This window comes from Periplaneta americana, chromosome 16, assembly GCF_040183065.1.
Source record: "Periplaneta americana isolate PAMFEO1 chromosome 16, P.americana_PAMFEO1_priV1, whole genome shotgun sequence".
NCBI classification, from domain to species: domain Eukaryota; kingdom Metazoa; phylum Arthropoda; class Insecta; order Blattodea; family Blattidae; genus Periplaneta; species Periplaneta americana.
This window is the reverse complement of record NC_091132.1, coordinates 21,077,160-21,101,234: the sequence shown is the minus strand read 5'-3', so window position 1 is coordinate 21,101,234 and position 24,075 is coordinate 21,077,160. Positions and strand designations below refer to the sequence as shown.

The 24,075-nt window shown below is 34.6% G+C and overlaps 1 protein-coding gene across 1 annotated transcript in view; it reads left to right on the top strand.

Annotated features, from left to right (window-relative positions):
- The window catches only part of LOC138692277 (midasin-like), a 414,487-nt gene that overhangs the window by 340,038 nt on the left and 50,374 nt on the right, over positions 1–24,075 (top strand). Inside the window, exons 3-11 of the mRNA XM_069815450.1 lie at positions 3,419–3,663; positions 6,942–7,153; positions 7,367–7,530; positions 8,165–9,145; positions 11,529–11,862; positions 13,947–14,120; positions 15,275–15,432; positions 20,957–21,492; positions 22,756–22,943. Of these exons, the coding sequence (XP_069671551.1) occupies positions 7,125–7,153; positions 7,367–7,530; positions 8,165–9,145; positions 11,529–11,862; positions 13,947–14,120; positions 15,275–15,432; positions 20,957–21,492; positions 22,756–22,943 (2,564 nt within the window). The 5' untranslated portion in view covers positions 3,419–3,663; positions 6,942–7,124. The remainder of the gene's footprint in view (positions 1–3,418; positions 3,664–6,941; positions 7,154–7,366; positions 7,531–8,164; positions 9,146–11,528; positions 11,863–13,946; positions 14,121–15,274; positions 15,433–20,956; positions 21,493–22,755; positions 22,944–24,075) is intronic.

The window sequence follows — 24,075 nt, the reverse complement described above, 5'->3', positions numbered from 1 at the left end:
CGTGTCTGATATATTCGGGTAATAGCCGCCTGGTTTATGTTCACTCATAAAATGGACACAAGATGATGAATACTTCAAGAGCAGCGGGATCTTGTAGCTGTCGTACGCGATGTGCTATATTGAGCCCAAGGGCGTTTCTTAGTGGTGGTCATTTTACAACTCTTGCCAAATAGTTTGACTGCATTTGCTCGTAATACTATTTTCCATTTCTGATAAACGTCAATATGAAGCTTAAAGAGATTTCCAAGTGTAAGCTTTTCAGCTAACAGCTTCTGAGTAAAGGTATCTGTAGGCCTATTCGAGCTGTAACAGATTCTACATTTTCGTTGTCAGAGCACCTTTGGGCATGTTTTCTGAGAATTCTTACGTTTCATTCCTCCTTCATACACGTGCGATATACTCCCTCTGTTCCAAAATATGGTATACATTTGCTAAAGTTCTCAGTAATATAATGTAACTATATATATTTTTTTTCTAAATTATAGACATCAGCTCAAAGAATTTGAGTGACCACAAGGGTCCTGAATACAATAAACATGTACAATATAATGTGATGTGATACATTAAAGAAAAAAGAAAGTTAATTGTTGAACGCAAATATTAATTGAAATAGAGATGATGTAATATTTGAAGAGAATCCTTGATAATATTTATAAGGACAGACTTTACATAATCAAAAGGAATGTGAAGTTCCTTAAGATAATTCCATGTGAATTTGGAAATAGAACCTCTACTGCCAAACAGCAAACCAATGACAGACCATTGTTTAAGAGGGACGTTGTACTTTTGAGAAAGATACGGCAGACAAGGTTCATATATAGACTTCTTGTCAATATCAACTTCGGTGGCCTGATTTAGATCAAGAACAAGAGCCCGTTTTAAGCGTCCGTTAATAGCAATAATGTCTGCCCGTCTAAAAGAACCATCTGATGATACACAATGTACTTCCTCATGAATCTACCAATTTAAAGTTTTTAACGACGTCGTCAAAGCATGTCGTACACGATGATGTCTAGCATTGATCAGCAGCTCGCCTTTAGGGCATTGTCCAAGCACGTGTCCAAGTGTTTGAAGCTCGCTACAGTCCGGATGACGGCAGCGGGTTGTGCTTACAGTTCTGCCCGGTATTGCGCGAACCGCCAAAATATTGCTTGACATTTTTAAAGCATTGGTCCATTCTGAGGAAGATAGGCCCTTTCGATTGCTTACCCATGAGTTAGCCTTGGGGAGATCACTATAAACAATAACCCCTTTACCACGCAATGTATGGTTTGTCCAAGTCTGGAATGCGTCATTTAAGTGTTCACGAATTTTACGACCTGACCAGTTGATAGCATCAATAGTTGTGATATTAAATTTTGACAGAGCAGAAACTTTTTCGCTTACAAGGTCCCTAACATTGTGGAGATGGGAGTCATCAACACGAAGAAGAGTATTACAGATATTTATATGTTGTACATAAGCTTCCCAAGATGCTTTCATTACATCTTCTAGATACTTATTTGATCGATAAAGTAACATAAGAAAAACATAAAAATTAGATACATTTTATTCTGTGTGATGTCATATTAATAAAAGAAAAAGAAAAGTTTTGAGAGACGCAAATTAACATAAAAACTCCAATAAATTATAACCCGTTTTTGTACGACTTCTGTGCCTTAGATGCTCTATTCAAAATAGACTGGGTCGGTGTTACATTTTCTGCAACAGAAATACCACAACAGGTGGCCATTTGATTCTGTTCATAATGAACTATTTAAATATTATACTTTGTTGCACTACTACAGAAGATTAGAAACATTCACAGCTGCACTTCACTACTGAACAGAATACCACACCGCGAAACATTTCGCGCGCGTATGCGCAATAATCAAACTTGTTTTGTTTCTTGCTGTACCATGTTTTGAAACGGAGGGAAATATTTATTTATAAGTGGCAAAAATTGAACATTATTTTTTAGTGCGATGTTTATAACACATATGCCCGGTTTCAGGAAAGATATTTACCTGTACATACATAGTTATCTACGATTTAACGCGCTGATATGTTTGAAACGAGTTTCCGAAACAACAGTAAGTTATCGTCATCTTTACGGTCACCTGTGCTTCAACTGATAACTGTGCCTCGGCCTGTAGTTACCTGGCTGTTAGTACTGATTCGAACAAACACCGACATGCGACGCTACTGCATTACTGTTTCGTAAACTATAATAACTGATATTATTAATAATATAAACCGTAATTAATTGATTCACTATATTATCGATATAGTTTTAAAAATTTGGCGTTTTATTTACGGTAAATGTTCTACTTTCTATGACATTAGGATAAAGAAAATTTCGAATATCTTAAGCTTAATTTTCGTCATAAACTTCAGATTCTTATGTCGTCAGTCAAGGAATATTTTATTCTTGGGTGCTCTAGCAATGCCAATGCTATTTCGGTCTCCGAAAAGTCCATTTGAACACATGAAAGCATTCATATGGACGAATGTAATATATTTTTGTGCGAGATCGTGCGTATTTGCTTGGTTTCCGCACAAAACCAATCCGCGGTAAGTCTAAAATTCCACATTCAGTATTCCCAACCTTACACACATAACAATTTCCCTCTTCTTACCGCTTAAGTGACATATTGATTTTACTGCTTTAGACTTCTAACATATTTTTAGAGACGTTCAATATAGTAATAATTATAAATTGGGAACCTACCACTGCAATTTCACCTAAATTGCACTCTTAATTATTGTTTTTAAATATTTGCAAAAATTAAGTAAACTCTACAACTCCACTAAAGTTACTGCATTCGTGATGCAAGTAACATTAAGGAAGCCGTGAAAAAATCAACAAGATTCCAGACTCATCATAGACTGGGGGGAAAAAAAGACAGACGTATATCACGGCCTGCTGGAGTAGAGTAAACACAAAAACATTTTAAAGCAACAGTGTTGAAGATAGATATTTTTGTTTTGCAAATTTGCCGTCATTGAATAGAAACCAAGATGGAGATTTCATTGCAACTAATTAGAAATTCCTCTTTCATAATAAACGATCTTCGCACAAAATAATGTACGATACACTAGTGATATGTTTTCTTTCAATTCTCGGAAATTAAAAAAGCTCAACTACCTTTCGCTTTTTCAAACTTCCTCGAACATGAAGACTTCAACATACCGCTCTTGTAACGCATATTACTATTACATTACCAATATGGCTGCCATAACCACCACAGCTGACTGTGGTTGCAGTTTTGTAGCAGAAATTACATCCACCAACAACAATTACAACCAACAATGAACGTAAATGTTTCACGCAATGACAGAGATCCTAGGAATCACCTGCCACTTCCCCTCCTCCTCCCCACATAGATTATAAATTAATTTTTACAAAGTGATGCAGAATTTGTTGTTTTTTTAATAGGTTCTGACGAACACCAGACGCTCACTTCTGAGACAGAGCTGTTTAACTCGCGTTTATCTGCTCTCCAAAAAATAGTGAGTGCTTTGCTGAATGATCATGGGTATCCACAACCAGACAAGCAGGACTTCGAGTCTGAAGTCAGAAATTTGGAATCCGGACTAAACAAACTGTCCCAAAAAGTAGCAAAAGAGGGAAGTTTAAATGCAGGAGGCAAGTTTGAATGGATAGACAGTGTCCTCGTCAAGGTAAGTTGAGAAATATTTTTCCTTTGAAAAACGTTTATTTCTTCATAGCAGCGAGTGCAGATGAATTATTACAATATTACTTAAAAGTTGATTTCAAGAAACAGTTTCAGTATTCTCGGTACATTTGATTGGAATTTGGTATTCTGTCTGCTTGTCCATCTGTGCACATTTTTCTTTTTCTTTAAAATATAAGCATATTCTGTTATTCTTAAAAGTTAATAGAGAGTATTTTATTAATATGTAAGAAATTTTACTAAAATAATAGTTATCAGTAGCACAAAATGACAAGTTACCCCCTAAATCAGCCTTTCCACTTTTCTTTTTGAATTGCTCCATAAACAATATTTTCCAAAAATCTTAATAGTATTATAAATTTTATACTGAGCAACAATGTAATTTTATTATCTCAACAATAACTCTTCACGCTCTACAATTTAATTTCATTCCCGTCAACAACGGGATTTGCTCTCCGCACAGCAACACAGTGTTCGTTATTGCACTCCACAAACGACAATGACAATTTACTTGGACTATTACGAACAATAATGAACTGTTAATCTTAACTAATATTTACAAAGCACTATTTACAACACAGAACGGTCAGTTCTCAGTTCACAGCTCGTTTGTCTTGGCTAGTTCTTCTAGCTCAGTCACTCGCTTTCACAGAATCTCGAACCCCAGACCTTCAGAGACGATCCGCTGAACTTCGAACTCAGGTCCCCCAACTGCGGTCCACTGCACTCGAACTCCGGGCTTCAACCTCCACAGTTACGGACACAACTCAAGTCGCGCTCTGGTCTCGAAGCTGGCTTCACTGCTACACAAGATTAACTCGCTTACTGTCCAAATCTGCCTGTAACAACACTGGCTTACTGACTGACTGACGTTCACTTGCGTCTTCTCTTTTATAACCAAACTATAGTTTCTGGAGAGTTCGCGAAAGATTCCACTCTCGAATCATCCGGATATCTCTCCTCTCTGCCGCAGTCGCTCTTTCCCCTTTCTCCCCACCATAGCACATGCCACAGGAAGTAGATGCGCGCGCAACCCGCCCAACACGGCCGACTTAGCCCTTCCTCCGTCGGTCGTGAGATTGAACCTCACGTGGCCGTCACAGTATTTTCATTTTTCTAAATATTAAAATGTTCACGAGTTTTCATTGCAGTATGCTTTTATATATACAGTGTGATCCGTTTGGGTATGGATAATATTAATTTATTATTATAAAGTTATTATGACAGTAGGAAAAATTTTTTGTTGGTTATATTATGATTAAAAGATGGGAGTTTCCATATATGACAGTCAACAATCTGAAAGGACAAATGAAAATCGTAGATGATTAAAATGGCTACCACAAATCAACAGCGGGCACAATGTGTTCTTTGGTATGCTAAATTTGAGAGTGTTAAAAGAGTTCAAAGGGAATTTTGACGTGAGTATGGTGTGCGTAATGCATCTAAATACGATTCCATAATGTTGTGGTATCGAACATTTGTAGAAACAGATTCTGTGTTAAAAAAAACATGCAGGAGGCCGCAGGCGAAACCCAGTACCAGAAGCAGCTATCTCTTGGCTTGGTCCCCAAACCAACCCCTCCTGACTTCTTCATGTAGGGTTTTGTTAAACACACTGTCTATTCACAGAACCCCAGGAACATTGATGATCTGAGAGTAAAAATTACTCAAGCTTTTCAACAAATCACCCCTCTTATGTTACAACAGACATGGGTTGAATTGCATCACCGTTATGAGTTGTGCAGGGTGCGCAATGGGGGTCATGTTGAGCTCTGAGGAATCTTCCATCTTTCAGTGTTGTATGCACAAAGTTTCAACAAATAAAGTTCAGTAGTAAATGTTTTACGGTGTTTTTATTTTATCCATACCCAAACGGATCACCCTGTATTTCCGATCCCTAGTTCACCGCAGTTTCCAAAAATCTTTCGTTATTCTGTTTCTTTCACAATTGATTCAAAAAGTTGCTTTAAACCAGGCCTGCACAAGGTTTGCGCTCTCCGAGCCGGCTCACAGCTCACGAGCGGAATGCAGATATTAGCTGCGCTCTGTATAAGGGTGGACTGGAAGAAGGGGTGACCTCGTACAAAATGTACACAAAAGAAAGGACTATTACGAGTGCTTATGAAATGAATTCCCGTTCAGTGTTTGCAAAACTATCTTGGACTATTATTAATTAATAAAGAAATATTTATTTTACAGAAGTAATAGAAATTCTATAGCTACTTAAATGTACAATATCATTTTGTTATATTTTTATTTATCAGTACATCCAAACGAGGTTTTTTGCTGTTGGCAGCTGAAAGGAACAGTAGCCTACTGATCATAATGAAACATCAGTTACAGATGTTCGATGTCTGCCTTTATTAAAGTTGATTATAGAAAACAGTTGCTCACAAATATAAATGTTGAGCCAAACATAGCAATCATTTTCACAGCCAGCCTATGTAGTCGTGGATATTATTGCTAATGTTTAGTCTTGTAAAACTCAACCAGGCTAGTATTATTATTGAAACGATCTTTAGTCCTTAGGTCATATTGAAGATCAATAAGTTCGAGCTGTAAATCGTTAAATGTTATGTTCCGTCTTTTAGATTCCTCCATACTGTACTGTAGCAGTAGGTAAGCAACGTGAAACAGTTACTGAGAATAGGCCTACACAATGCACTCCACTAGATAGCTGAGTGGTCGTTTCCCTCTCCTTTACCTATAGCAAGTCTATGTCATTCTGACGTATCTTTCTCTCCGTTTCGGCGAGCGGTAAACACTGCTCTCCCGCTCCGAAGGAGCGCGCGCGCTCGTTGAGCGCTGTTTGTGCAGGCCTGCTCTAAACAAATATAGTCTTGGGTATAGAGCATGGCTTCCTAACAGGATTTTACTCTTCTGCATTCCATTACAAAGTATACAAAGTTGCATTTCAAGGATATATTATTACCGCTAACAGATGTAACAGCAGACCTTCTGCTAAAATAACACTCTCACTACATTGAGGAAAGATGTCCTACCACAGTGACAGTGACACCCACATAAAATAAAATTACGTTAAATTATACTTAAAACGTGAACATAAAATTGCTAACCAAATATCCGTAGCAGAAACTGTCATAGAATGATAGATGAAGATTGATTATTGATAGTGATTAATTATGATTGGTGACTGATAATGATTAAAGTAGATGTCAGTTATATTTACCTTTTCGCTGAATTTGAACTTGTAATAGGAATCAGACTTATACATATAATTGCTGTAAATTAAAATTATTTCAGTGTTTACAAGATGGCAATTGGCTGTTGGTGGACAACGTAAACTTATGTTCACCTGCTGTGCTGGATCGACTCAATGCCTTGTTGGAACCTGGCGGAGTTCTGACCATTGGGGAGAGAGGTGTGGGTCCTGATGGCCAGCTGGTGACCATTACTCCACACCCAGGCTTTAGACTCTTTCTTTCAATGGATCCTCACAACGGAGAAATATCAAGGTAAGTAACAAATGTAAATGAGATACGCATAGGCCTATATGCCACAAAGGCATTATGAGCGCCAAGTTCCTGTGCATTCATAACCTCGGCATTAGGAGATGGAAAAACTAATAGTTAAACTTATTGTGTTTCTTTTGTATTTATTACTGTTATCAGTAAGACATGTTAGTAAAATCAGAAGTACGCAATGGTCATTGTTTTATCTTTCTGCAGAGCAATGAGAAACCGTGGTGTTGAAATCTATCTTCTGGGACCGCAAGAAGAAGAGTATAACTCCTTGGACATCAGATCTCTTCTGTATCACGCAGGATTGGAACTTCAACAACAACAAGATACTTTGCTGGCAGTTCATCAGGAAATGAGGCAGATCAGTTCAGGTAGCTGCTAAAAATATTAAATAAGAGTATGAACATTACTCGGAAAATGCCTGCATTCCATTAACGAGTTTTACTGCATATTTATAAAGTATTGTTAAACATTTTAATATTTATTTCATTTCATTTTATTTTTATTTTTATTTCATTTTATTTTTTATTTTACCTTTTCAATTTATTTTTTATTTCATTTTATTTTTATTTCGTTTCATTTATTTTATTTCATTTTTTATTTTAGTTTCTGTAAATTTCAAGTTCATTATACCAGACATTTTTAAAGAATGCATTTCTGCATAGTGACTGACAATTATTTGATTATTTTATTGAATGTTGTAGCTTACTGTTGTCAATAATTTTATGTACCCATGCATAATAAGCTTACATCATTTGAAAATTAACTAATTCTGAACAATTCAGAACTAAAAATTAAAACTCAACATTATTATTATCATCATTATTGTTATTATCGCTATTATTATTATCATCATCATCATCATTATTAATTGAAATAGTGAATCCTCATTATTATTTCTAAATGGAGACTCAAAATTTTAATGTAATGTTCTTTAAAAATACAGAAAAGCAGCTATATTGAATATCAGTGATAATGTTACCCTATTGCTATCTTTGCCATCAGGTCTGGATGAACCTAGCATATCTCAGCTCCTACAGGCGGCACATCTGATAACTCAACAAATATCTCTTGGCCAGCCACTGTATCAAGCGTTTCTTTCAAGTTGCAGCGATATCTATGTGAAGTCACATGTGAGAAGTGGGATAGGATCATCTGGGTTTCGGAACTTCAAGCAGAAATTGTATTTGTTATTGAAAGAGACATTAAAGAATAGTCCTATTATGCAGGAAACCTTGAAAGATCACACAAAAGATAAATTAGAAATGAACACCTTTACATTGACTACAAACAGAATGAAAGAAGATGCAGCATTTGTCACTGTAAAGCAAGAGGGTTCATTGTTGAAAGTTTTGATGGAGGAAGTTGTAACAATGGAGTCAGAAAACAAAAGAGATGGTTCCATAATGATGGATACAGATGAAGTGGAACATTTTTCAAGTACAAGAGTTCTGGACGAACTTTTTGATGTGTGTAAAGCAAATATTACTGGAGGTATAGAAACCTCTATGATGAAGATCGAAAATCTTGTTCCAGTCTTCATCCTCATGTTCTACGAAACTGCCTCCCTGAATGATACACATCTCAGACATGAATGGTTGATGAAACTGATCTCTAAATTGAAAAGAAAGAATAATGGAGCACATATTCAATATTTCTTTAAGAAATTACAGATGATGTGTGAATTTTTTAAAAGAACTCTCAATGAAATCTCTTCATCGTCTTGGAAACTCCATGAATGTCTTGTTAAATGCATAGACATTGCTCATGATCTACCGTGGGACATTCGATGGCTCCCAAACGTCGAAAGATTTTGCAGTCACAACAATGAAGCTGAATGTTCGCTTTGTGCATCACTGAATAAACTGTCACTGCTACTTGCATTTGCAGCGAAGAAGATACAGTCTGAGAAACCAACTGAAGAAGCACTTTCTTGCAAACGAAGATCCCTAAAAGTGCTGGAATATTCCACAGCTGTGATGCAAGGTAGGTGATAATTTTGCTGCTTTATATCATCACGTTTCAACATCATAACATTTCAGGGCTTACGAAAGTGTTATATCTCTATTTGACCTCAGTATTCCATCCATATTATCATAACATCTTTTTGTCTATAAAATTTGGTTGGAAGCTATTTTACTAGAGAACGAAGATATCTCGAGAAAACGTGTTTAGGCCACCACTTGGACTTGGTGAAATTTGATTCTGAATTATCAGTGTGGGAAATAAGTACTTTAGTCATTCAGTTAACAGTGTACTCACTGTCCCTCTTACACCTTTTTAATTCAGTTTCTCAACTAAAATAAGATATCAATGAAAATTGTCAAAAATTCTATTTTTAAAATGTTATTTTGCTTTATTCTCTGATGTTTAAAGAATAGATTGCCAAAATTGTATTTTAAAATTGCCCCAGGAAGTGCCTAAAATAACTATTAAATGCCATTGTGACGCCCCACTCTTCTTAATAATCCTAAACTTTATGCTTTATTTTTCGAACGTGTATGTGTATGTATCCAATGCCTACCCACTTCACTTGCGTGATTCGGGTTCCGCATATTGCGGATAGATAGCAGGACTGTGACCTATTTTCAAGTTGCACACCACTTTGGTGGGCCAATTTTCGGAAAGTTATATTTTTTAAAGAATGTATTCATAACTCAGCAACTAATTGATGAATTTTAAAGAAATGTTGCACACTTACTTAATTTTGTATATCCTTTATTTCAGTGTCAGGCAAATCTTCATAGCTGATCTATTTTTCAGTTGCCATAAAATTTATTGTTGCAGAGAAAAATAAGTTTTTAAAAAGTCTTATAAGCTAACCCACTGTCATAGAAAAAATCTCCTGACAAGCAGTTACTTGTCTGTATTTTATATATATATATATATATATAAAGTAAGAGTGTACAAAATTTCATTTAGTAATCTTCATTCGTTTTTTTAATTGTACATGAGTAAAATGAAAATTACTAAAAGGCTTTAAGTCACTCTTACCTAAAATACGTGTTAAATTTTCATGAAAACTGTGTTATGTGCATCATATGTTAATTTCGTAATGCTATGGCACAAACTGAGGGAGTTGTGAAATGTTTAGCAATGTAAGCCATCCTGGCAGGCATGCTCTCCACTAGTTTGTATAGGATATCCACTGGAATGCATCGCCATTTATCTTGCAACATGGCACTCAGTTGGACAATGGAAGATAGCCGCATCTCCCGAGACCTCAATCGCCCGGTCCAATTCGTCCCAAAGGTGCTCAATGGGATTGAGATCAGGACTCTGTGCAGGCCAGTCCAACCGGTGAACATTATTGTCTGCATACCACTGCATAGTAGTCGCCGAAACATGGGGCCAACTTCCATTGTCCAACTGAGTGCCATGTTGCAAGAGGAATGGCAACTCATATAAATTGAGGGGAAGAAGACAGAGGACGGACACTGGAAAGTTTTCTTTTCTCAATCGTACTATCAGGGCCTGGAATGCTTTACCTGCAGACTTACTAAAGGCTTTACCAACAACCAAAAACGTATTTAAAAATTGGCTTAAAGACTTTACTAATAGATGGTAATTATACACAGTATGTAAAGGATGTAAATGATATTTTGTTATTGAAGTGTTGTATCAGTGAAGTGTGTTGTGTCAGTGAAACGTGTTCCTGTAGTGAAATGTTTTTGAAGTGTTAGTGAAATCAGGATAGAATCAGTGAAATGTGTCTTAGTTCCAGTGCAGTGAGTGAGTTGACAGCGAAATGAGTGTAATGTGGAAAGGTACTTGTGCAGATATGGACATATCATACTCGTGGGTTTTAGTTCGAACTTAGATTTATTTTAAATGTTATTTTTTAGGATATTCCCTATTATTAGTATTATTATTATTATTATTATTATTATTATTATTATTATTATTATTATTATTATTATTATTATTATTATTATTGTTATTGTTAGTATTAATTATTTGTATTAATTATTGGTATTATTATTAACTGTATTTTTAATTAATAAGTTTATTATTGTCATTATTGAGTGTAATTAGTTACCACTGCCACCGGGTATATACCCATTGCAGTGTGAATAAATACATACATACATACATTCCAGTGAATATCCTACATGAACTAGTGGAGAGCATGTCTGACAGGGTGGCTGCTGTTATAGGAACAAGAGGTGGTACCATGAGGTTCCAAAGGGGCAAAAACAGTGCCCAATTACTTTTTGGTAGATAGTGTATTATGCTTTCATTGACCTCTCGTCTTAGTTATTCAGTTGAAGGTCGGAAAACTGTATTTCCTAAACATTTAATTCCTGGTGAACTATAATGATCTAAAATAAATACAAGATAAAATGTAATTTATATTTGCTAATTTCAGGCACACTCACAGATGACATCACGAGTCACTGTGTAGTTACAAAATTCACACCCTTCATTCATCAGTTCGACAATTGCCTCGAAGCAGTCTTGAAGTCTGAGAAGACTTCTTTGAATGTTGCTCAGTTTGGCAGCTTTTATGAAGTGTTGGCATGGAGATTCCGATTTTCTGGTCTGGGAGAAATGCAACTCATTAGCAGTGAAAGACAAGAAAGCGGCAGGAAATCTGGTAACCTGGTTGAAGAAGTTGTGTCCAAGCTGAGTGTTCATTACAATTGGCTGAAAAAGTGGACAATACCTGAACTGCAGCGCTTGCTGGATGAGGATGAAGTTCTGTAAGTAGTCACGATTTCTTCATTTTTTACTACATTGCATACTATGAAGTATTTGTTAAATTGCGTATATATGAAGGTAGTGTCTTGTATCTCCCCCATATGCTCCACATGCTTTTGTTTTCTTCCTTCATCATTCTCTTGTTTCTATATTGCTTCTTTATGTATACCCACAATCCAGAGAATTATTGACTAAGGAAATAATTAACTTGTCTATCATTAAAAACTTTTTCTTTTTCATGGCAGAAAGGATTGTCCTCATGTTCAAATGTCATATTAGGATCCCGACAAATAACTTCTAATACCCCACTGAAATCACCTTCTTCTTCTCGAGCCAGTAGATAGAGTTAAGTCAGTATTCTCAATTGAAAAGTTCTCCTTGTTGCCATTCAAAAGTAATTATCTTGAAAGAGTTTAATTTTTTAATGTTATAAACCGAGAGAATCACATTTAAATGTAAATTTTATGTGACTTGAGTGTAAACTGAATTAGATACTTCTATCCCTAAAGTTCGTACTGAACAAGTCTGAAATACTTGTATGATGTACAAGTAGAAAATGATATTTAAGCTGAAGAGAAGTTCTAAATAAGTAGCATAGCATATACTGGTACAGTTCTTAAATCTTTAAATCTTCCTGTGCCCAATTTCTGTGCAATTTAAATTTTCTTCCGCCATTAATTTTTATTTTCCCAGTTACCGTCCTCTAATCCTCTCATTTTCATCATGCCAACCCCACCCTCCAACTATGTTTTCTTCCCATTTGGGACCCATTCTAAACTTCTCTTTGGTAAAGTATTTGCATCCATTCTTTTCATATGTTCAAACCATTACAATTGTTTATATTCTACAAACTGTATAATATAATTCTTAAAGTTCATTTTTTTCTCATATGATATCATTTCTAATTCTTTCTTGTTTTAGAGCATTAAAAATTCCGTGGCTCTTGACTTGATTGTAATTTTGCGTTCATATTCCATTTTTTTGCGCCATAAGTTGTTAAAACTTCTGACTATTGATTTATAAATATGGATTTTAGTTTCTTTAAAAAATTTGTTTATCCCAAAAATTCCATTCAGCATTGCTATTGCAGATCAGTCCTTCATTTTCTTTGTTCTTACATAATAATTTTATAGATAAGTAAATTACGAAATAAATAAGTAAATAATAAGTAATTGAATTAGTAAAAATAAAAGAAATAGTAATTGAATAAACAAACATACAGATAAATGTAAGACTGATAACACTTAAGTACCTATATTCATACTAATGAGAAATTCTAAGAAATGTACAGTGAGGAGGAAATAATCATCTAAATTTTCTTTGCATTTCCCTATGTAAGTTGCAAGCGTGATATACATAGTGCAAGGTACAAAACAATATATAATTAAGTTATGATTCCGTTTAGTAAATGGAAGTGATCATACATGTATGAAAGCTAACACCATTTAAAATTTACAGTACAGTTATATCTGAAAATGTCTTAATTCATTGTCAGATCAGTTTACTGTAGTATCCGAATGATATAAATAATAGACAGTTTGTCCTTCTCTAAATATAGTGTAGGTTAAATTATTCAATAACTCTGTAAAACTGTGAAATGATTGCAAAAACAAAACACTGATGCATAGAAATAAATAATATTTTTTTTTATAAATCCTTTCTATACTTTTAAGTATTATTAAAAATTCTTAAGAATTCTTATCAACTCAAAGTTTTTAATAAATAAATATTTTTAACTCCTGAATAAATACTAAATACCAGCTGGAAATATTGCTAAAATATTAGGTGCAATAAATTTGGAAGGAATCTTGTTCATCTGATTACAAATGCTGCTTAAAAATTTAAGATAATTTTGTTGTAATTTAGAATATTGATTTCTGAACTAAGTTGAGTTTAGAAGTTTTCTACAGTTTTCTTTAATTTACATTAGCAATGCTATGACGAAGAAGAAACTCTGTCACGTCAATCAAACTGACTTGAACCGAACACATAATCATAACATTTTTACCGCACTTTTTTATCAGTAATTTTTAATAATAATTGCTTAATAAGCACTATAAATTGAAAATAAACTATTGGACTACAGGAAGAAGAGTAATGCGGTCAAGGAGCTTGAATGCACATTGAAGGTGATTGATGCTAGTATGGAAGTTTCATCATCAGCATTGTTGCCAATTGGAAAGAAAGTGAAAAACATTATGGGACAGCCTGTACCACATGTCAGCAGTAAACAGGCAGAACTCTGGAAACATATACAGAGGTAATAATTGTAACATATTGTATGTTCATATTAATGCTTCTTTGGCGTGATTTTATGCACAGATTCTGTCTCTTCTGTTTTTTATCCCCCCCCCCCCCCCAAGTTTGCTAACTTTATATACCCGTAATTATTTCACAGAGATACAGTTAAATTTATAAAAACTTAGAAAATCATTGTTTCTGCAAACCAAGTCCCCATAGACATGTTAAATGTATTGTAATTCAGGTACCATATATTCTTTATTTTTCTTTATGCTCGACCATGCCAAAATGTAGTAATTATACACCTGGTAGCAGCCCTTTAGTGGACCTCATTAAAGTACACCTATTCATTAAAGTTCAGGTTTTCCACCAATCAGAAAGCACCATTGTAGCAATATGAAAGTGCAAGTATCGATTATTCTCGGATATGCAATCGAAAGACAACTAGCGAAATGTCACGGAGGCTGGAAATCCAATACTGTCGCAGAAGGTTATGTTCTGTTACTATAATAATTAGCGTTAATTGTAAATAATATTCAAATAAATTCAATTTGTCATCTCGTTTTTCAATGTCTAAATCAATTTCCAGGTTATATCAAGATTAATGTTCATTTTACTCTCTAGATTATATCAAGGTCAATGACATTTGTTCCTCGGAAAAAATCAATACTTTCGCGTCTGTGCACATCTCACAATTTACGAGATATTGCACACGGTCACTTCCGCTCCCCAGTCAGATAAGAATAATATGAATACTTATGAATAATTTCAAGTTAGAAATGTGGTCGAGCATAAAAAGTGTTATGAAACTTGCCTGTAATGGTAATTAAGATGCTCGTATGAAAATTATGAAACTCGCTTGCGCTCGTTTCATAAACATACTCGCGTCTTAATTACTACCATTATAGGCTCGTTGGATAATGTACTATTATGATATGGAAGCATGGACCATTACATAAAGTTGTAAAGTATTTAAGAAAATAGAATTCATGAAAGCATAAACATGGAAATAATGAGATGTCTTTACTACTCTATGATAAATAGTAAATATATATCTTTTTTAATCTTTTGATCAGATACAAATTAGTAGACAAGATAAAAGCTATTATACATAGATATACAATACTTGTATCACCTCACATGAAATTGAAATAATGTTGTATAAATTTGCAGATTGTCAGAGCAGTTATGTGTGTGGCAGAGCAACTTCACATCTCGCAGTAAATCTTCTGCTCTCATCTCCTTCCTCCAGACACAAACTGGTATGAAAGCACGCCTCAACCTTATCAATGCATATTGCCTCTTGTCCAGTGAAGAAAGCATTGATCAAGGTAAGTGCTGACAGTTGATAGCTGTACCCTACCCGTAATTTGTAGAAAAGAATTCCGAAAGTATATACAGTAGAACTTGGTTATAACGACATCCAAGGGACCTTAAAAATTATGTTGTTATAAACGAGTGTCGTAGTAACCGAGATTAGTATTATCAGTCTAGTGAGGTGGGAAATGAAAAATAACAAACTTAATTAGGCTTATTTTAGATTTATGTATCCGCTTTTCAGCCTACCATAAACATAATAAAATACAGGTACAATTATAAATACAGTATTCTGTATTAAAACAGTTTGTTCCGTAGTCACTAAACTTCTTTACTTAGGAGTCAAGTAATCAGGCATTTTACTCTGTTTTCTCCTACTTGCCGGATACACACTTTCTAAATTACGTTCTACGAGTATGTTCATAATTTCAGTTACAATTTCACTGCTCCCTCCTCTAGCTTCGATCCATTCTGTTCAAATTCAGCAACAATTTTATCCTTGCTCTTCCAAATCGTTTGAATTGTGAAATTAACTAGGCCAAACTCACGACACGTGAGCTTTTTTAATTCCATTCTCAATTTGATGACTCAATTTAACTTTTTCTTCCAATGTTAAAACTCTTTTTTTAGTGGCCATACTGCGTTAAAATGCGCCCATTTAGTGAAAACTTCCTATCGAAATTAATCACAAGCAGCTACCGTTAATACCACATGAATTCGGGTTGGTTACAATGGGGTGGGGAATCTGCCTGCATTTAAGGTGTCTATGACAGAAGGGGACAGTAAATAATTTGCCAGGTTACCAGATTTCAACAAAATATATCTTAAAAAACTTTGGTTCTTAGAAAATCGTATTCCAAACTGAGGTTGAAAATGACGTTATATGCGAGGTAGACTCATATACGTTTGTTGTATTAAGCAAGGTAGAAAAGCTTACGTCTTATGGGGAATTAGTTGGGACCACAGAATATTTGACGTTATAGGCAAGGTGTCGCACAAAACGAGGTCGCTATAACCAAGTTCTACTGTACTCAATTACTACTGTTTCGTGTTTAGTGTTACTTGACGCATAATTATGCAAGATAAATGAGCATTTCATATGAGAAAAAAATGTGTATCACAAAGATGATACATTTTCACTTTACATGTTTTGCAACAATATTCAGATTCATCATCACATTGTAAATGATATTACTATGTACTGGTGTAGCTTATTGTCTTGTACTATAATTATTTAAAAGACATAAATAAATAAATTTATTACACCCTTAAAGAAGAACACGTTTCTTTTTTGTGGTGCACATAAAAGACATTCTTTATATCGTTGATATATGCATTGTACTGTTTAAGTATATATTATGAAATATAGTTAATTGTTCACAACTGTACATAAAATTCCAATACATATAATCTCTAATGTTATTTTTCTATTTACGGAAATGAGTGTTGAAGTTTATGAATATTAAACTATAATAGACCCTGCTCTTGTGATTTGATTAGGCTTAACAAATAGGTTTACAAAATGTTACCATGTTACGGAATGACAGTACCACACAATAAGGTATTCTGCCCAAGATCTTGGCTACCTCCTTCTTCTCATCTGAGAAGCAACTTAGTCACTTTGTGGTACTGACCTGTGACGTCATGTGATGTAGAAAGGTCCTTTTTTTTTTCATACAAAAATTAGAAATAATTCTGTATAATTATGATTGTTAATTTCTCTTAAGAAAAATGTTTTCGTCGATACTAAATTTAACGGTAATTATAGACGAGATGTCGCTGAGTCAATGATTCAATTGAATTAGTTCTTGATTCAATTCTTTTGAATTGAATTAAAATAATTTTAAGGCTTTTTCCTGCACGTCTCCCCTTCTTCTGTTTTCTCTTCAACTTCTCTCTCCTAGATGTCCCTACCTCTTATTGTACCACTTCTCTCCTATACATGTGTCTACTTTTATTTTACTACTACATCTATTCTGTCACGTAATTCTACATATCTCAAACTATACTACTATATCATACAAATCCAATTTTAATTACCTTGGCGGTTTGGATGGGATTCGTTCCTGGGACCTTTGACACCATAATACCTTGCCTTAACACACTCGGCTAAACAGCTACATTGTGAAATAAAGTTTAAAATAGGTCTCTTATGTTTAGGGTAGGATTAAAGAAAATAAATAAAACAGATAAAGCAAATTTACGTAATCTAAATTATTTCTGACGTTTAAAAAACAATAATTTACTTGTTTATAGCAAAAGAAAAGCTGGAAAAATATGCATAAAGAGGACAACATTGACGTACATTATCTATGACGTCACATTTCCAAAGCAACCTGATAAACAAGCATTGTTGGTTCAAGCGCCATTTTCAAGATACTACGACGTAACGACAGTAATAATAATTTATTGCATTAGCCATGGAAAGTAAAAATAATTGTAATTTGAGAAAACTTTTCAGTAATTTGAGTAGTGAAGAAGAAGAGATTGATTTCGCCATGTCGTATAAATTAATACCTGACAAAAGTGCAAAGAAATGTGTGAGTTGCAAATCAAGTGATAATGTGAATTGGCAGAGAAGGGCAAAATACTCAAACTATTCATTCTGTTTGAAGTGTAAAAAGTGTAAACAGGAAACGTCTATAACCCACAACACATGGTTCGAAAACACAGAAATAACTATACGTCAAAGCTTGGTTCTTATTTATATGTGGTTGCTTCAAACAACTCTTCAGATAGCTGCTTCAGAGGCAGAAGTTCACTTCAGTACTGCACTAGATTATTTCTATTTCTGCAGAGAAATATGTTATGTTATAATTACACAAAATACCAAACCCATAGGAGGAGAAGGACACATCGTGGAATTAGATGAAACACATGTCTGCAATAAAAGGGGCAGACTTCTCAAAAACGAGAAAAACAGCGTATGAGTTTTTGGAGGCATCGATAGAGAGACGAAAGAATCGTTTGTATTGAAAGTGGAAAAAAGAGATAAAAATACCTTGATACCCATAATTAAGTCATTCATCAAACCACATACTAAAATTATGATGGATGGTTGGAAGTCTTACAGTGATTTGAAAGATAAAGGATATATCCATGAAGTTGTGAATCACTCGATAGAATTTGTACTTGAAGATGATCGTTCTGTGCACACCCAAAAAGTGGAACGAATGTGGAAAACGCTGAAATCGGTTTTAAAAAGAGAAGGCAGGGAAAGTAAAAATGATCATTTATATGTGTTTGAGTTCCTATATCGTGAATAACAGAAACTGAAAGGAATGACTACACCCAGTGAAATGTTTCCGCAGTTTCTACAGCATATCCACAACACATATCCAGGGTACGGAATAGAAGGATTAAAACCTAAAGACTACATTCCTCAGCAATGAGTGATAGTGTCATACGAACAATGCTTTTTTTATGAAGTGTTCAATTATTGAAAGAAAAACTTGGCGAACTATACAGTGTTATGTATTATAATACGAACAATAATTGTAGGAAGTCTTCAGTTAATAGTGAATAGTATACCTAGTGAACTATACAGCGGTCACCAAGGAATCACTCATTTATATGAACTATTGGTAGTTTAATTCTGAGCGTGTTACCTAGCTTCGTATTACAATGAGAACAATGATTGTGAGAAGTGTTCAGTTAAAGAAGTGTTCAATTAGGTGAATGTTACTTATGTCCCGCCCACTATAGGAGACATATGCCAGTTTTACACTAATCCTAAACATATTTAGTATAACTTGTTGCTTGCGAGCCATCCAAAACCCCAACCTTCACCCGATACCCCGCTTTTTTCATCATGTGCTACACGTCGGATCATCATCGGGGCTTGCAGCCCCGATACCCCGCTTTTTTCATCATGTGCTACACGTCAGATCATCATCAGGGCTTGCAGCCCCGATACCCCGCTTTTTACATCATGTGCTACACGTCGGATCATCATCGGGGCTTGCAGCCCCGATACCCTGGTTTTTACATCATGTGCTACATGTCAGATCATCATCGGGGCTTGCAGCCCCGATACCCTGGTTTTTACATCATGTGCTACACGTCGGATCATCATCGGGGCTTGCAGCCCCGATACCCCGCTTTTTACATCACATGCTACACGTCGGATCATCATCGGGGCGCAGCCCCGATACCCCGCTTTTTACATCATGTGCTACACATCGGATCATCATCCCCACTATTTACATCATGTGCGTGTAATAAACAATAAGCAAATCATCTTTGATTACAGTAGTCACCAAAGAATCGTTCACTAAAGTGAACTATTTAATTCTGAGCGTCACCTAGCAACAAGAATCGTTGCTTTAAGTAAACTATTTAATTCTGAGCGAGTCGCCTAGCAACAGGAGTCGTTCATTCAATTGAATCATTGACTCAGCGACATCTCGTCTATAATTACCAATTTAACCTATCATATTTTGGAAGTTTATTCTACATAATACAGAAAATTCACAATGAATGATCTGCTGTTCCCCCCTCCCCCACGTGTAATGTTTATATCCGACCTACACTAATAGAAAAAAATTGTGAAGCAGAAATACACTGACGTCATTTGACTTTGGTTGCCATGGAAATGCTTATGTCATATTCAATAAACTCAACAATATGAACAAGTCCATTACCATAAACAAGGGGAGTCTGCATATGAAGAGCAAAATTTCAAAACCCGACTTGTCCATTTTCAGAAAATACACTTCAGATGCCTAAAACTTATACACGACTGCTAATGGCTTCATTGCCAGATGCAAGGCGCTAGACAGCAACAACATCTCTGTAACTAACCAAAAATTTTCTGTAGTGAAATATTAAAGATTTTTTTTATGCTGTAGATTCATATAAAATTTCATCATAGAAAAATCTTCGTTTATTACAGGGGTACATATTTGTAGCATTTTCTGAAAATAGAGATATCAGGTTTTGAAAGTTTACTCCTCATATACTGTATACTTAAATTAATTGGAAGAGTTTATTATAATCTGGGGGGGGGGGGGAGACATGCAATATATTTAAAAATGTAACATTATTCAGTTGCTCTTTGACATTAGACACCTGCACAATATATTTATGTTAACTATAGAAAGTTCATACAAGCTTAGCAGTCCTGACATAGAAAAGTAACATTTATACGGTATATTCTCATGCATTTATTTACAGTTAAATTGTTAGTTGTCTGTTGTTAAAAAATAATTACTTATCCTTTTAATGGTACATTTTGTTTTAATGTATTATTATTATTATTATTATTATTATTATTATTATTATTATTATTATTGTATTTATATTTGTGTTGTTCTGTTATTCATATCATAGGTTATGTCATTCCATCCATTAGACACACTTAAATCTTATGCAAATTATTTATAGACATTACATGCAATCATAGGGATTTCCTCAAATCTCTTGTCATTTTTTTTTCTGTAATGTATTAAAAAGGAAGTATAACATTAAAATATACAACTTTTTGTTCTTATACAAATATTAGTTCATGCAATATTATGTTTTTTTTTTCTCCCCCAGTATCTGGTGTCATTAAAGAAGTGGAAAAATCATGTCAATCAGCTGGTCTTACTGCCTGTAAATCAGAATTGGAGAGCGAAAAAGAAGACTCCATTAAGACAAAGGTGTACAATGATTCAGATGTGCAGTTGTGGCCCCTGCACGAACTGATTTGCTTGTTGTTGAACGGAGCTTTAAAGAGAGCTCTGCTACATGCCTGCAACACCGCTAGTGACATCTCAGCTGAAGAACACTACTGTCAAGATATTAACAAGAATTTGAACGCTTTCATGACACCTTTGCCAAGTATTCCTTGCGACTTATTGTCGGTAATTAAGCTTGCAACAGCATCAACTGGACAGGCACCAACTCTCAGTGTTGATAAATTAAAACAAATCCTACCAGAGTTGCTCATGTTGATATTAAGGCATTCACAACTGTCACCCAGTGTATTTCAGTTAAGCAATTGGTTGTCATGGAAACAAGAAGCTTCTGATGCTGAAAACGTCGAGAATGCGATGGGAATGGATTGGATTGAAATGGAGGAAAATGTTGAGGTTGGTATTACTTATAACATTCATATCTTGGTGTTATGTATCAAAATTAAAGTATTGGTAAATCAGTTGTAATACTTCTATTGATTACTTTTTATATCAGACGAATAGCAGAAAAAAGAATAGAGCACTGCTTGTAGATTTTCTGTTTTTAATTTTGTGACGAAAACTCTACATAGAAAAGTTACAGTATACGGGGTGAAAAAAGGCATATTTTGAACATGTCTTTCATTTATGTAGTATGTGCGAAATTGTGTGATTTCTTTTAATGACACTATGTACTTATTTGCCATTTTTAGATTCTTCAGACCTCAAAATGTACAAAATCGTAGCCTATTTTTTTTTTTTTTTTATAATTTATGGACTATTACAGTTATTTTATTAAAATTGCCTCAGATTTATGATTACTTTTTTTGTATGCAGAAGGTCATTAAAAATATGAATAGGATTTCTGACTGTTTTATGGAAACTCATGGCGAAACGAAAGATAGACTACCGGTATAACTTTGTATAGAGAATAAATTAATATTTATTTATTTATTTATTTATTTATTTGTTTGTTTGTTTGTTTGTTTGTTTGTTTGTTTGTTTGTTTGTTTGTTTGTTTGTTTGTTTGTTTGTTTACTCATATAGTTGCTTAATTATTTATGTATTCATTCATTCATTTATTCATTCATTATTCATTCATAAGAGAAACCTAGTGAATTTCTTTGTTTTTTTAGTCTAATACGGCCTAAGAAATAAGTGTTTACATCCTTAGGTGGAGTGAATTAACATTATTGAATTATTTGTTTATTTTACTCATAAGCTTTGGAAATTTTCTCAATTTCCAGTCGCAACAATAAGAAATATTGACCACTGTCTCCTTGGGTTTCTGTATCATTACGATGAATTGAAATTTCATACATAACTTTCTGTGTATATAACAAAGAGAGATCCTTGAGTACAAATCTATGAACATAGAAAAATCTTAGCTGAACTCGTGGCCCTCTTATTCATAGTTATAAATTGACATACTGAAGTGTTTCTCTGTAATCTATATTCATAGACAAAAGTTTAACTTAAGGGTGCCATGAATTAAATAATAAAATTATAGACAAAATGTTAACTTATCGGTAATTCATGGCCCCCTTATTCTCCATAGTAATAAATTGATATACTAATTGAAGCGTGGCTGAACTGTTACTGTGATTTTTTTTAATTGTGTACCATACCAGTTTAACTTCATAATAAATATTGATAATGGTTTAATGTTTTTCTTTCCAGACCTCTTTTCCATTGCATTGCCCTCTCATGACGAAACTTGTGACGACATTCATCTTGCCGAACTGTCAGAGTATTGCCACTAGTGTTACTTTGGGCGCCCATCTTGCACAGAAGGAGCAGCTTTCTAGACTGAAGGAAGTCTTGTGGAGGAATATGACATCTCTGTCGTCATCAAAACTCAACTACGAGTGAGTACATGTCACTTTTTTTATTATCAAATAGTTCACTTCTTCATCACCATCTTCGTGTTCTTTGGGTCGACAAGTGAAGAACCTCCAATCATCTCTGTTGTTCCATATCTAATTGTCCATTCTTCTTCCTCTTCTTTACATGTCTTCCTTTATTTGATCTGTCCATCTTGATCTTAGTCTTTTTCTTGGTTCGTTTCTATTTACTTTTATAGTCCCGACGCTGTTATTTCCGGCGTGACTCCGCCTCTTTGCTTACGTCTTAGAAAGTAACGCTCTATAAAGTCTAGGTAGGTAGTATCGTTCGCCATTTTTGTTCTTACTTTGCCGAACTACCATACGAGGAATATATTTGCCACACCGTTAAACATTATCATGTCGTAGCTCCTATGATAATAAATCAAACGCATTGTAATTCAGCAAATAATTGAGTGGCAAATAACGTCTTCGTATGCTTTCTGCGAACGCCAACGAAAGAGCTAAAATGGCGGGCGATTATATTAAGTATTTATCGAGCCTTAAGAAATGAATCAGCGAATCACAAGATGCACACGTTTAAATGTAGCCGACCTGCAATACGATTGGCTGCCGGAAATTAGAGTGACGGGACTATAGTTCCAGGTCTTAATCTCGTGGTTCTACAATTTTTCAATATTTTGATGTGACCAGAAATAATATCTTTAATTTGTTTTAATTTTTATGTAATTTAATAAATGTAACATTCCCAATTTTTTCTAGAATACTTGTGTTCTGGATCTTGTCCCTTCTTGCTTTACCTAGGGATGATGGGCGTCCCTTTTTCCGAGAATCTTCTTACCCCCACCCTTCATTTCCTAACCTAGATGACATTACAATATGGTCCGAAATTACTCTGGTAAAGACTAATGCTGCATTCTTAACTGGAAATGCACTATAATATGCTTCAGAGAAATTTCATATCTATTGCTGTGATGAGAGAAATAAGAAATATAATTAATACAAGAAAGTAAGTCTATCCTTCTAGCCAACACCATATCTTAAAGAGTCTGATTCATTGCTAAGTAAGAAACATCAGAAAAGCGTGACGGAACTCATTGCCATTGCTAAGCAAGTGACATCAGATGTTGAAATTTTCGTAACATTTTATGATTTG